This window comes from Lepeophtheirus salmonis, chromosome 6, assembly GCF_016086655.4.
Source record: "Lepeophtheirus salmonis chromosome 6, UVic_Lsal_1.4, whole genome shotgun sequence".
NCBI lineage: Eukaryota > Metazoa > Arthropoda > Copepoda > Siphonostomatoida > Caligidae > Lepeophtheirus > Lepeophtheirus salmonis.
Window position 1 is genome coordinate 29,722,520 of NC_052136.2, and position 15,833 is coordinate 29,738,352.

At 33.4% G+C, this 15,833-nt stretch overlaps 1 protein-coding gene and 1 long non-coding RNA gene across 3 annotated transcripts; one reads left to right on the top strand and one right to left on the bottom strand.

Annotated features, from left to right (window-relative positions):
* The first annotated feature begins 7,307 nt into the window (after window positions 1-7,307).
* Window positions 7,308-10,100, top strand: LOC121120366 (uncharacterized). Of its 2 annotated transcripts, none has more exons than XR_011780510.1 (5): window positions 7,308-7,497; window positions 7,556-8,491; window positions 8,571-8,696; window positions 8,766-9,477; window positions 9,679-10,100. It is a non-coding gene; the product is annotated as an uncharacterized lncRNA (long non-coding RNA). The 2 variants fall into 2 exon arrangements; XR_011780511.1 differs by having other exon boundaries at window positions 7,341-7,497; window positions 8,800-9,477.
* A 3,337-nt stretch (window positions 10,101-13,437) lies between these two features.
* l(2)dtl (WD40 domain-containing protein denticleless) lies at window positions 13,438-15,527 on the bottom strand. Its single transcript, XM_040713889.2, has one exon. It carries the CDS (start codon window positions 15,410-15,412, stop codon window positions 13,616-13,618), a length of 1,797 nt encoding a protein of 598 aa, XP_040569823.1. The 5' UTR covers window positions 15,413-15,527; the 3' UTR covers window positions 13,438-13,615.
* Between the last annotated feature and the right edge of the window lie 306 nt (window positions 15,528-15,833).

Genomic DNA, 15,833 nt, shown 5'->3' on the forward strand with positions numbered 1-15,833 from the left:
CCAGTGTCTATCGAATTGAGTCGGATTGAATATTTGCGCCTGCTTATGAAAGAAGCAAAGTAATACTGATGATCTTTTGGGAGTTACATGTGTAACTACAAACTTGTAAGTCCTCATTGGACTCAGAATTGAATTAAGGATATACATCGGAGTAATTTTTGCTATGTTCGTCCTATATACGGAGTGGGATTTGTATTAACTTCCATTCCAACTCTCTCAAGAATCACAGCTAATTTAATAAATCATCACGACAGCTAAGCTGCTCTCCTCTCAAACATTATTCAATGTTACCATGTTAATTTTATGGGTATTTTTTTAGCATACCGGTGATACCTATAACATTCATCACTCCTAATGAGTAAGGTTGCACACGGTTCAGGTTCGGCAGTTTTATTGGTCCTTGTCTTAGTTCTTTCATTTCAACGTTTTCGGTCTCTGTCTTGGTTCCGATCTTCGGTCTCGGTTCGTTTTTAAACAGGCACCATTTGGTAATATGCACTTGAAACAAGGGGATTCGCTAGAAAATTCGGGCATAGAAAATTATATTAGATACAAACATGCCGTAGCTACCTTATACGCAGAGTGCGTAGTACCCAAATTCCAGCAGGGGACCAAAAAGAAAAGGTTGCCTAACAAATTAGTTTTTAAAGTGAAGACCGTGAGGGGAGGCGAGGGAGGTCACTGGAAGATGGATAATTGAGAATTGTTTTCGGTGTACACAAACATAGTACACATAGTTTGTATAAAGGAACCTCAACTAAAAATGTGTTAGTGTAGGCCTTGCTATAGTAAAGTTAAGGAAACCATAGCTTAAGAAATATTATAGTTATGATACTATAGGGCCCCGACAAACTTCGTAGCGGGCCTGATTCCATAATCTACCCCACCCTTCCCTCTTTTATTTACACCGTCTGGTGCTTAAAACCACTTTTCCAGATCCATAAAAACCCTTATGCTATTTGGAACACAGATACAACTCTATCAACCTGGCGACGTTGTAAAATCATAGAAAACGCTATGTTGCAGGAAAAAACCTCGGCAAAATTGAATTATTGTTTAAAGCTATTTTTTTTTAATATGATATATTGTATTTTCTTTATATTGGTCATACAGGAACAAAAGCTTTTAAAAACCGGACCGATAATCAATATATTGCGGTCTCGGTTCAAATTTGTCGGTTCCGGTTCTAGCGGTTCAAGAAACGGAACCCCTAAACCGATAAATGCTTGGACACCTTCGCTCTTTTCCGTTCTTTCATTCATTTTCTGAAAAGTTTCATTCGTCGTTCATTCTTGCACTTTTCCTCCGTTCATTAGTTTTTTTGAACTCTGTCAAAAAAAGGCATAGAAATGAATACAAAATTGTGGGAACGATAAAAACTTATGTTCCCACAACATGGCAACAAATACAATAGTCAGAGCTTGTCAAAATAAGTGTACTTGAGGGAGTACCCTACATTGGTCAATGTAGTTTGCTTTTAAAAATGGAGATATGTAGGATTACTTCCCTTCTTTTTATTTAAATATGATGTGCTTGGCTTTAGCTACACACGCTTTTTGCCAAGTCTCATAAAGTCACATTCATTATTTTATTAATTTTATACATGTAGCCCGTCAAGACAAAGGCATGCGAGAATGAATTTTCTCAAAATTGAGTGGGGATTACGTACATATTCACCGACAAATTATGGTCCATTACCATCAACAAATGATTTTAATAACTCTTTGGGTGTGCCGCAAATTGTACTTAAAATAGCCTAAATGTATTGTCATAATAAAATAGTAATAAATTGATACATTTTCTTTAAAAGACCATTTTGGAGTCAATAAAAATTATTTTAAATAAAACAAAACTCAGACCCTTTGTTAATGCTAAGATTTTTAAAATTTTAAGTCTTCCAATTTTAACGTTCAGATATGAGATCTGGAATCCTTATAAAAACTACTTGATTTAGTTCTTTGAGAAGGTGCAAGCCAGTTTGTGTCATTTTTTACATCATTAGGAGATAACCAGAACTATGAATGCATCAACAAAATAGCCTCATCACTTTGTCCCATGGACGTGATATTAATGATAGAATTACCCTCTACCGAATTTTAAACAAAAGGTTATTTCTCCCCCACCCTGGATCCTAAATAAAGGCTATTTCTTCCGTTCAATAATGAAATTCAAATTATCACCTTCTCGCGTCCAAAGGTTTCTTGAATCATAGAACAATTTAAAAATGGAAGCATTTATCTTTTAGAGTTAGAGTCAAGTGTATGTTTATTATATTTTCACCATGATATAACATTTTTTGATATTTTTCTCAGCGGGGCATGATAGGAAAATATAACACTTTTGAAAAATTTATGTCAGTTTGGGTTTCAAATGTTTTTACGACATTTTCCTTAACTGTAAGGTTCATATAATATTTTGGTCATATATAATATTTTGGTCATGATATATATGTACTATATAATATTTTGATATGATCTCCTTTCAAATAGTTTCTTAAATATCCATACATATAATGTAGTTTAATACATAATATAACAAGAAAAATAAATTAAATATTATTGTTTGTACAAAATCATATGAAATAGTATAAATAAATCAATATTCATCCTTTTTTATTTTCAGTTGTTAAAAGCTGTTAAGCTCTTCGGATCTATTTTTTTAGCAGAGGGTAAAAGTTTTTTTTCATTATGTTTGGGGTTCGCAATTTCACAACGTCCTCCATTTTATTCAAAAAATCTATTATTCGAATGATAAAAATATCAGGAATATGATTCGGCTCTCTTTTTTTTTTTTTTTCGTATTTGAAATTCTATCTAATAAGAGGGAAGAAATCTTTATAGTTTCAAATAAAACTTTCCAAACCAAAAAATAATGACTTACAATTACTAAGAAAAAAAAAAAAATCAATGCTATTACAGATGCTGATGGTTTGTGGAACATGCCCTCATGGTCTTACAACAAACTCATAACATACAACTTTTCTTAAAACGTATAAAAATTAATTTATAATTAAGTGTTTGTGTGTATATTTATATATTTCATCCCCCCCCATAAGTTGTCACTATGTCAGTATGGTCCAGAGTAGGAACATAACCCATCACCAACTAATTGTAAATTGCAAAAGAACTCCTTATTCGAAATTTTATTTACTTTTTCTGCCCATCAATTGTGCAATATAACAGCGAGCACGTAGTGTGCTCATTACCCAACGTTAATTCAAAGTTTACTTTTATATGACCTCTTGAGTATAACTAAAATTTTTACTTATATGATCTATTTGACTTCCTACATGGGCAGTGGTGTATCATCGGTATAGTTGATAATATTGTAGAGAAAAATCTTCGTGCAAGGAGGAAAGGGGAAAAAAGACATATGGTATCATTGTTTAAAATACTGATGTGATTATCATCTGCCTGCTTTATTATGATTTTTGAGGGTTAACTTATTTATTAGCAAAATGTTTAATGAAGATATACTACGTATAGCTGGTCTTCGACGTTTTTTATCTGTTACAGTAGATTTGAAAAAGTCACACTCCATGAAATTGTAATTCATTATGAACCTTATTCTCAGAATAATAGCTAATGAAAAGACAAAGTAGACGTATTTGAAATATATTTGAAGCTCAAAGTTTAAAAAAGAAGGCTTTAATTAAATATAATCTACATACTAAAAATAAACCATTAAACATTTAAGTTAAATATACAAAATTAAACAATTAAAATCATATAACTATCAGACGAAGACGAAAAATAATAATAATAAATTATAAATACAGAATATTGGAATAATAGATTGAAACTCCAGATAATTTTTTCTTGTTCTAACATACTAAGTCAGTTAAATAAGCATCTTTGTGAGATCAAATGTTAAAGTCTGACTTGATGTATTCATCGTAAACTTGATTTTATACATGAATCTTGTTATGAGATGAGGATATTGAGTGGCGTGTAATTTAGACAGGGTACTAAAGGCACATTTATATCGACAAATCCCCCAAACCATCTGTTTCTCATATGGTAAGTATTTTCCAAACCCTAGGCCTCCATTTTAGATATCCAGACAGAACTCGACGTTATTTTTGCATTTTATTCAGTTCTCTATCGACTATCCCCATCTAATATTATTATATTATATTGAATAATAAAGGCGGTGAATGATAACGTTCATGATTGAAAAGAAGATGTTATATGATTTAATCAATGATGCCATAAGTATTTCTTCTCTATCCTCGATCGCTTTGATTCTTCCAAAATTATCACCCTTAATCATCGGATATTAGAAGGGGTCCTTTATACTCACGATTGCTGTGGCGATAGGTTTTGATCCACTTTAATTGGCATACCACCAGAGTATGTGCTCCTTAATGTTTTGTTGTGAAATGTTTTGACTTGAATTAAGGGCTCAAGGGATCGATTGCTTCTTGATCTTGAACTACGTCTTTAAAAAAGGTTTAAAGTATCTACTCTCAGTGGAGCTAGGAGTCTACTTAATGTGTCAGACACGAAGTTTGACTTTCCAGACTGTAATACTGCAATAAAACTCGACAATAAAGGAAAAGGCTCTGTGTTGTCTTGCAGTCCAAGATAGGTTCCTTGATTCAATGATTAATGAAGACCAGTAAGGGAGGACTAAAGCTCTGTTGTTTGAGGGATTTATGTATACAAAACAAGTAGTTACGAAATCCAAGAACATTTGTGCAAGGGAACGGTGGCTACAAACCTCGAAATGGGTGAGCCTGATAACAGCCACCCTCATAATCACAGTTCCAAAAATGGTTCAGACTCTGTAATAAAAGCTGTGAATGACTTGAAAAAAAACACGTCCAAAACTAGAATAAGTCTTCAACAATTTAAGGAAAATTTTGTCCAAATTTTGAATAACTTTACTTAAGTGCAACTCAAAAACCAAGATTCTATCAAAAGAACTCTTCAAAATTAAAGAGCCAAACCTTTTCCACCTGTGCCGTCTTCCCTTCTGGAGTTATGAGTGGAAGGTGAATAGATATAATCGTCAAGAGGGATCGATCTCTGTTTTATGCTCCTTGTTTTTGTTACATATTCTGGCCTTGACATCATTTGCCCACTTCAAAATAAATACCAGGAACTTTTTCATACCAGATTCTTCCACTATAATCCTGGCATTCAAGCAAGCAGCAGTCCAAGCCATCAGGTTTATCTGGGTCTGGAGTTACAAATACAAGTTTGCTTTTACCGTCTGACCCAGAGTATTTGAAAAAGTTCAAGAACTGTGTCTCACAAATACTTTTGAGGAAAATCAAGAATTTCGACAGTTTTGTGGTGAGCCTTTGCCTGACTTCTAATTGAAGATGTTCCCAATCGTATGGCATATTTTCGTGGACAATGTCTACCTAATGCTTTGGCATTTTGATGCTACAAACGTGAGGAGTATCAATTGCATTGCTTGTTTCAACTTCTCGAAAGATTTCAGAGGTATATTGCAGCATATTCCTCCTCGATTTCCTCTCCCCGATGACTAACAGCTAGTGTGAGGGATGGAACTCCTTCATCTCGTTCGACACCCATCAGTTTGGAAGTACATACAGACATTTCAATTGAAAGAATCGACAGTTTCCACCACCCGTGTTTAAGAAGTAATTTGTCAACTTCCTAAAAAAAAGCGTAAATTATATTCATTGAGCAACAACCAAAAGGCTTATTAGCTAATGCAAAAGTTATGTGGCTGGGAATAAAACTAGATCCCAGTTCCTATCAGGTTGTGGTCACCAATATCCACTTTCAAGACTAACACAAGGAGAAAATTTGTTGATTTTTTTTACCAACAAAAGAACAATTTATAAAGTATATATTAAAGTGTGTTTTGTTTATTATTGATCCTGTATCTTATTTTGAACTCGAGATATTTTCTTTTTTTGGGTGAAAATTGAGGAAGAATGACACTCTTTTCTGTATACCTTAGAGTTATTTATCATTCATTGTGATAAGGAATATCATAGAAAATTATCACATATTTTACATTAAAAAAAACCTATTAAAAATATGTCTCTATAAATATTTTTGTTCAATTTTTTTATTTCTTGAGTTATACTATATTTTATGGAGCTGTACAAGCAAACACACAACAAAATTATGTTATTGTTTTCGATTTCTATATCTTATAATGACCCAGTAATAAATACTTATATATATATGAAATATTTAAATTCCAAGCTCTCTGTGAATGGATGATCCCTTCATAGTTTCAATTCATGAATATATTCATTGTTATATATGAATTAATATTAATGGAAGGAATTGACTATTCTCTTTTGATGCATAGCTTGGTTTGCTTTTCTTTTTCAGATAAATTTTCAATCTGTCATCATTCCCGTATATATTTGAATTCGAGCATCTCTTGTTGAGAATAAAGTATCTCGGATCTCTTCTTCTGTTCTAATTTTTGAAGAACATTGATATATTTTTGTTTTTAATGATTAAAGATCAATCTATGCAAATGAAAAGCACGTCTATATTAAAAATGTGTCGCTCCATTTATTCAAATGTTTGAGTCTAATATATTTCAACATTAATATAATAACTAATGTATCAATTTCATGTTGTGATAATCCTAAGTAAACATATTTTACTTTAATTTACACTATACAACCTTAAGTCTCTTATTTTATTCTATAAGAATTGTAGAGTCTGGAAAAGAGCGTATGACTAAACAATTTGGAGCCTGTTTCGTTCTGTTTGGACAAGAAATAAAGCTTATATAGAGACGAAGACCATTGTTCTTTTGCAGTTTCAGATTATTCCAAATCTTCATATCTTTACAGTTTTCTTTGCACTCTCCAATGAATCGACCTTTGACCACCTCCCCGAATCCTCCCAGTAGTTTGTTGCGTAAGAGCCAACCACCTCTTCACCCAACACATTCTGGATCACAATAAAGTGGAAATAACTGCTCTTATCTGATATTATGGTAATGCTTGTATGTCAATCCAAGAGTAACGGGAGAAATAAGTGATTAGCACTTCTTCCCTTCAAACTACTGTTGTGTCAAATTATTTTTCTTTTATCGTAATATATATTATATTAGTGATAGGTATGATATCAGTTTAAAAGAGTCTTGCCATTTTTTCCAGACACCCTAGATATATATACTCAGTTGAATCAAAGGAGGCTAGTACATAAGTAGTATATGTGTTATTTATTCTATGTCAAGGAAAAATAAATTTTCAGCTTTCACGGCCATGAATACCTTAAAAAATATCGATATAATGACGAAATTCGACTGGCAGAGTTGGTGAGGGATATCCTAGATATAGTATATATGGCAGGAGTACTTCTATTATTGTTGAATTGAAAAGCATTCTCAGTATATGATCAACTGGATGAGAAGGAGAAAGGGAAACAAAATAAATTTTTATTGTACTGAGGAGCGCTTTAAGAACCAGAAGATAGAATTCGAAAGGAACCGTTGAGGTATTTCTGGCGAAGTCAAAGAACCTATTCGGTCTTATGGGTATGTCAGGTAAGTCCAAACTGATACGGATAGCCTTCATTTCAAGACTTCCCTTCTTTGTAAACAGGAGAATGATGAAGTGTTAACTTCGTCCAGAAGTCCATGTTGGCCTGCAGCCAATTTTGGGGTTTCTTTGTAGTGTATGAAGGTGGTCCACCTTGTTGTAATACACAGGGAGAATTGCCAACGATTGACTTAAGTGTCCATAATTTTGATGTACTCATCAGCCTTCACTCTGTATCCTAATGAAAACTACACAGGGCTCATGCCTTCCTGTTGGATGCAACTAGGCTTACCATCATCAATAAAGCAGGGTGTTGGGTGGTGAAGGCATATCGGTGCTCCTCAGTGACATCCCTAAATGTCACTACTCTATAATTTTGCCTGTTGAAGAAAGGGTTAACAGTTAATGTCTTCTCATCAGAAACGATAACAATCAGTCCACAGGTTCCCTTGAGGTGGTTCAGGATCTTTTTTGCACGCTCCATACGGACTTTTCTCATCTGTTATGTAAACAGAGGTTGCGGAATACACCGTAAAGTCTTTCCTCCAGCATTTTTTAGAACCCTAGACACTGTTGATTGGGGATTTGTTCATCTTCCTGACCATCTCAGCAATTGAGGAATTCGGTTTTTTCATTAAGGCCGAGGTTGTGGTTTTGCTTGCAATCCCAAGTGTCCTGCAAATACCCATCAATAATGAACTTGGGAATTGTGTTCCTCGGTCAGACACAATGATTTCTGGAACTCCAAACCTCGACATTTAAACACTCAAAAAATTATTGACTATTGTCTTGGAGGTTATATCTGGAATAGGAATCACTTCTAGCCACCTTGTGAAACTATCCATAATAGTTAGGCCATAGCACAGTCCCTGAATTAGTGGGAATGAACAGATTATGTCTACGTTAATAAAGGAAAGTCTTTCAGATGGAGGATCGAAAGACGACGTTGGTTTTGATGTCCTGAAAGGTTTGGTTTTCTGACACGCTAAACACTCTCTAGTGAAGTTTCTGAAATCGGCTTACAAATTAGGCCAACCATGAAAATGTGAACCCCTCCTTAACGTTTCTTTTAATCCAGGATGATTGATCTTGGTTACAGAATGCACGATTCTTTGACGCAATTACGGAGATGACACAGCCACACGGAATGAGTCAACATTGCCAAAACCAGTAAGTAGGGTTCCTGCAATGTATTTAAAAGAAGGTATAATTTTTACACTTATGTAAATTAGAATCCTGTTTCTTTTGTTCCTCAATTATATCTTCAATGAAGGTTGGGCCTATTGTGATGTTATTTACACTTCTAGAAAGAATGTGTGCAGTATGATTTAATTTTCCAGAAACGTTTTCGATATCACAATGGAATTCTGCTAAGAATGCAAAAGTACGGAACTGCCTTGGTGTCCAGGAAGGATTTCGAATGTCAATTGCAGTGACTAAAGGCTTGTGGTCCGTGAACACTTTAAAAACTGGTCCATCCAAAGCCCATAGAAAACTTTTGATGGTTTCCTTAACACTCAATAATTCCTTATCAAACGTAGAATGTTTCTGTAGTGTCGTTGAAAGTGCCCGAGGCGCAAAAGCTAACGGTTGTCAGTGCCTATTTACCTTTTGCTCGAGAGAGGCTCTCATTTTTGTATCAGATAATTGAACTTTACACTTTTTTTTAAAAGGGGGTACAAATGAAATGTACATTGAGACAATCTTTCAATGAACTGAGAGTAATATTGATCAATGCCCAAAAATCTATGCAGTTTATCTTTTGATATTAGAGTTGGTATTTTTTGTATTGACCTTATCTTACATTCTAGAGGCCTAAAACTTTAGGAGGAAATAGAATGTCAAGGAAGTCTACAGATTTTTATAAAAAAACTCACATTTTCAGTAGAAAAGATCATACCATCTGTTGTAAGTCTGGATAAAACCACGTTCAACGTTTTCCAATGCTCATCTATTGACTCCAAAGCGACAAGGATATCCTTAAGGTACAAAAACACATTTGGAATTCATCGTAGAATTGAATCGATAAGTCTCTTAAATATTTGAGCTACATTTTTAAGACCCAAAGGCACACTTAAATGTTCATATAAACCAAATGTTGCAATGATTTCAGTTATATTTATAGAAGAGTTATTGATAGGTATTTGGTTATACGTTGTGTCTAATTACACTATCCTATTTAATAGACGATATTAGCCGCACATTCGCAAACCTCATTTGGGGTTTGGAACGAAGTGAATAGCACAAGAAAAATTAGAAGAAGACTATTGTAGCATTCCTTTCTTCACCAATTCGTTGATTTCATCTCGTACAAAATTTAACTTCTTACCATCTAACTTGTGTGATTTCTCAAAGCAAGGAGGACCTTTCGTCTCGATATAGTGTTCAACTCCATGAGCTGGATAAGTTTCAATGAAACTTTTAATATCAAAGACATCATTATATTTCGATTTGATTTCTTGAGTCTTCGATAGTTCTGAAATGAAGCACGGTTCATCTCGGAATAACTTCTTATTGGAGATATTAATTCTAAATCTGAAATTATATACAAAAAACTGAACCCAAAATTGTACAACTACTTTGTACCACAATAAATTTCCATTCAAAATCTCCTAGATTTTCTAGATTTAGATTTAAATAGAAATAACATCAACGAGGTATTCAATAATAGGGACAGTTTTTCTTGAACAAGACTTATATTTTTTTAAATGGGATAACAGATACTTGCTCTCCCGTATCTACTAGAAAATTTGTCGATGAATATAAACGTAATCCACACTCAATTTTGAGAAAATCTATTGTAACTCTCTTATATACTCACATATATAAAATTAAAAAAATAAGAAAAAAAAATGATGAATAAATTCTGCCTTGAAAAGCTTTTACCTTGTGACATTTTTGCATTCTGCTTATTCTACCTTGTAAGTTGTAACGTATTTATTTTGAGACTTTCTTGTCTTGGATTACAAACAATAACACTATGCAACAAAAATTAAGGTCTTGGAACGCCCTCAGGCTCAACTCCAAATATATAAATATTATTTAAGCCGGTGAACACGAATATGATCATTAAAACTTTCAATCCATGAAGGTTTGACCTTTAAAGGCTTTTAAAAAAAATCAAGTTTTTAGGTTATACCTAAGATTCAGTGCGATATTTAGACATAAAAAAAAACGATATATATGAAAATCAAAGTAAATAAATAGTTGATAAAAACATTTCATCATTTAAAAAATGAATTATTTATTACGTTATCTTTATTGCATTTAATAAAAAATGTATATAACCCCCAAAAATACGATTAAAATGAAAGACCTTACTTAGATGCTAATTTATTTTTTATTTTTCTTTAAATGCTTTATATCATAGCTGAACTTAAAGAATAGACTTTATATTTCAATTTAAAAAAAATTACTTTAAAAAAAGTAGATTTTGATTGATTTATGGGCAATTCAATTTATAATATTTATTAAAAAAATTAAATATAATATGCTGGTTAGGTTGCGTGAATATATATTACAATGGTTATGGTTGGGCCAACTCTATGGGATGATTTTGGGCCCTCAGAAATATCAGCTCCTCTATATTTCTCAATGTAATGCTAATGCTTGTTCGTCAATCCATGTGTCTTATCCAATATGAATACTCCATCATGTCTAATGATATTAAAATTGATAGCAAAGAATCAAGGCATCACAACTCCACAACACTAGCTCCTTCGTGTGCGGAGATTACGTTGAAAGATAAATCGTTTCTTTTTTGTAAAGGCACTTTAGCCAACTGAAATACGATTTTCTTATATTTTTATGTGGTAAATTGACATAAGATCTCAAAATCTCACACAAGCATAAATTACAAAACTTGAGATCCCTGGGCTTAAGGTCAAACTAATTATCTGGATGATACTGGACGAAACCTCGTAATAACATATCCCCTAAGATGGTGGTTCCCAATTTTTTTTCCCACAAGTCACACCAAAAGACAAATGCTAATTTATTGACATACCTATTTTAATTAAACCAATTATTTGGATTATTATAAGCTATTACAATAAATGTATGGTTATCAAAAATTGTACGGCATACTTGAACTTCCCTCCAACCACACTGTTTGAGAACCACTAACCATAAGAACTCCATATTATCAAATTTGCATCTGGTAACGTGAATTTTGTCAATTTAATAATTATTTTTCAAAGATATTTGAATATTTGGCAGAATTTCGTTAGATCTAGTGAAGCACAAGTTTTACTTTCTGATTTTTACACTGATGTGCTCAGCTACTGTTTGAGAGAGAATTTTCTAAAACTGGTCAATTAATTAATATGTTATATAAATTTTAGGAAATTATTTACGATCATAAAGATTTGTCAAATTCAAATACTCTTATAAGAGCGAAAAAATGAGCACCACTCATTCTTAGTTGAACTGGAGCGCGCTCATTGCTTTAAGAAATCTCAAAAAATTACAAAATAGTAACCGAGCGAGAACTCGATCAGGATTTATTGAGCGGACTAAAGAATAAAACCAAGTAGCGCATCGAACACCGTTAGCCTGAGGAAATAGTATTGTCTAAAGCATTAAACCATGTAGCGCATCGAAGGCTAACGTCACTATTAGCCAAAAAAATATCTTGGTTAAAATTTACTTTTTTTGTCCGCTAGAGATATTATTATTTCAAGCATTTTGGATAATAATTTCCTGTTCTCTCATGAATTAGTCAAGTACTGTACTATTTTACTTTTATTAACTTCATTATTCATATACATTTTGCTTGAACAATGATTCAAAATGAGTTTCACATACAGAATGGTCAGTAGGTTTCAAATAAGGAAGGAATAAAAGATTTGATATCTATTTGTTTCCTCTTGCGACTTCTTTTGGATCTTTGGGAATGGGAAATTTAAAAGAGCGAACGTTTCCTTAAAGCTTTTGTAAATTTGACCCAATTCTATTTTTGCATCCTCGGAGACTACAATGACCCATTATTTTGTAGTAATTTGTTTCAAATTTGCTTTATAATATGTAAATTATAAAATATTTAAGACAAGAAAAAATTAAATACATGTTATAACTTATTCAAACTTATTAGTATTGTACTACGTACAATAAATAAATGAGGGACGCCATAGAAAAGCGACATCTTGCGAAAATATTATGACAATTATTGACAATACTAAAGCATTAAACCAAGTAGTGCATCGAGGAACGGTAGTGTGAGGAAATAGTATGATCAATGTTTGTCATAATATTTTCGTAAGATGTCGCTTTTCTATGACGTCAATCACGATAAAACCAACCCCTGTTCTAACAGAGTTGATAATTGAAACCAGCAATCTATAAATAAACGAAAATAAAAGTATCAATATTGAAAATCCTAGGTTAATGAGTAGTGAATCTTTAAACTACTACCAGGATGTATTTAATTCTACTGTGCATCTACGTGTTAACATAACTTTAGTACTCCCCGGACTAAATAACGTAAAATAAGTTTATAAAAACATTGCAACATTCTTCTTCATTTAGATTAGAGTGACAAAGGGTTGGAAATATAGAGTATCTCAATGGTTGGAAAGTAACTTTGCGTTGGGAACTTTCGAATGAGTAGGTTATGTGATTTTAAAATGTTCCGTTTAAAGGACAATATTTTAGAATTATTACTGTTCATACCATAGAGCTATTATGAAGTAATAGCCTATTACCAAGATGTAAATAAGAAGTAAATACTCTTGTATATATCTACTGTTCCTATTATAAGGGCAAAAATGCAAGGGTGACATTCCCCTCCCCCTAAATATGCAATACAATTTCTACACCTGATCTCATAGGTTGCACTTGCATTAACAAATTACAATATTATGAATATATTGAAATGAACCAGTCGTATGAAATAATGTTGAAGAAGGCCAGTAATTCATTTAACCCCCCAAAAAAAAAAAAATATATCTTATTAAATTTCCCTATAGACAAATGGAATTATTTATTATTTCATAAATTGCTATTGTTATTAAAAATGAATATAAATATAATCAAAAATGGCTTTAAAAAAATAAATACACACGATGATAAAAATATAATGCCTTTAGAGTAAAAAACAACGTATCATTTTGTTGATCCTTTTGATTACAATTTCTTAGCTGCTTTACTCTTCTTTTTATTGGTAAGTGAAGTTAGCCAATTAATAGGTCTGTCCCGCTTTTTAGAGGAAGATGTAGGAGTTTGACGATCTATTACAGAGTTGGGAAGGTTTAACGTGGGCGAAAATGGCTTCATTGGAGATATATGAAGTCTTTTCGGAGATTCTAGATCTTTGTTTGATAATATGAGCATTTTGGTCGGAGAGCATGGATACCTGTCAAACTTAAAAGGTGATGAGGATGTACTGCTTTGTTCAGTGACTTCGTCAAATAACTTCTTAACATTCTTATTTCTAGATTTGTGCATAAGAGGCTCACGTTCCTGTATAGTCACAAGTGTCTTAAGGGATTCCTTTTGCGGAGAAACATTTTCAATGTTACTTTTTTTACACGGAGGAGTCGAAGCACAGCTCTCATTATCGCTTAAGCTACGTTTACTACCACTTTTAGGGAAAAAGTTCAAGATGGATGGAGTCAACTTCCTTTTTTTGGAAGTAGAATTTCCCGGCGTTCTATCGGATCTATTTCTTTTGTTTAAAGAAGAAGGAGTAAAATGAATTGGCGGTGTTTGAGTCGTGTTAGGAATTAAAGATGTATATCTACTTGGTGGGGTCAAAGGAATGGGTTGCTTATAAGGAACTGTTTCACCAAAGACGTCACTTGGATTCTCAATATCCCTTCGATCAGGTCTCCATATACAGTGCTGGACATCATCACTGCAGGTAACTAGAGTCCAATTACCTTTACACCATTCAACACATGTAACTTCTGCTAAATGTCCTTGAAGCTTGCATATTGGATACGTTTCTTGTCCATATGCGAGTGAATTGACACGCCAAATGTATGAAAATGAATCACTAGAGCCTGATGCAAGATATTCTTCATCTGGACTTAGAGAAATACGAACAAAGAAACTATTGTTTTCATATCCTGTATAGGTATTTACGGGAAGATCACTGTTGCTAGCTAGATTGTATCGATAAATCTTGTCATCCATACAAGAAACAAAAACCGTATTGGAGGAGTCAACGGCTAAACAAGTGAATCCTAGAGAAGAGGATCCTCCTGGATGTGGGAGACTATAGCTTGGAATAGGATCCCGTTTATACAAGGAGTAATTCTTTCGTAGATCCCAAACTTTGATGAGACCATCCATTTCTCCAACTGAGACAAGACAATTGTCTTTCTGTAGGAATTTAATGGATGTAACCGAGCAAGAGCGATGTGCTTTGGATACATGAGCATTTTTAATACGATTGAGCATGGGCACAGGAGATCGAACATCCCAAAGAATGATAGAATTATCTCTGGATCCAGATGCAATCACTTTATCGGACCCTGGAGCAAACTGAAGAGTTTTCACAGTGCGTTCATGACCTCCCCGAAGAAACTGAATAGATTTGAAATTAGAAGAGTCCCATAGACCAAGAGTCTCGTCCCCCGATCCCGTACATATCACATCTCCGCTGGGAGACCAATCCAGGTCAAAAATGGCATTAGTATGAGCACGAATGTTGAAGAGAGTCTTGTTGGTGTTAACATCCTCTAGCCGGACTTGTCCTTCCTCTTTCCCTATGGCAAGGAGGCTCTCTTTCTCTCCTTCACGCGGATAGAAACGAAGAGTGTACGTGGGCTCAGAGGGATCCTCTTCCGCCTCAAGGCAAATTGAATTCTGTCGATAGCTACGCAGAGTCAACACCTCTAAATTATCACGAATCGCATCAAGTTGATGACTAAATCCATTTAAATGATCCAAAAGGTGTTTCTTGTTTCCATGATACATTCCTCCACTCAAAACACTGCATTCAATATTATAGTCTGTAGATTCAGTCCCTGCGAGTTGACGGGTATTTAAAAATTCCTTCTTTTTCTCTCTCTTTTCCTCTTCTCTCTTGGAGATGCACTACTAGCTTTATTTTCAAACTCAATCTCAAACACACATTTTAAGAAGACCTCATTGATATAGTACATATTATTGATTAATATTATATAGGTATATATAATTAATTATATTTAAAATTAGGTCAAGAAGTCTCCGGAGCGTAAATAGCAATTAAATTATGTGTAAATCTTTATCAAAATGGACTCTTCATAACTGATCCCGTGTATACAATTGTCAGTTACATAGTATAAATATGATAAGTACTAACATTAATATTTAATTTTTTTGCATTTGTTAAACGTGGTACTTATCCATTTTTAAC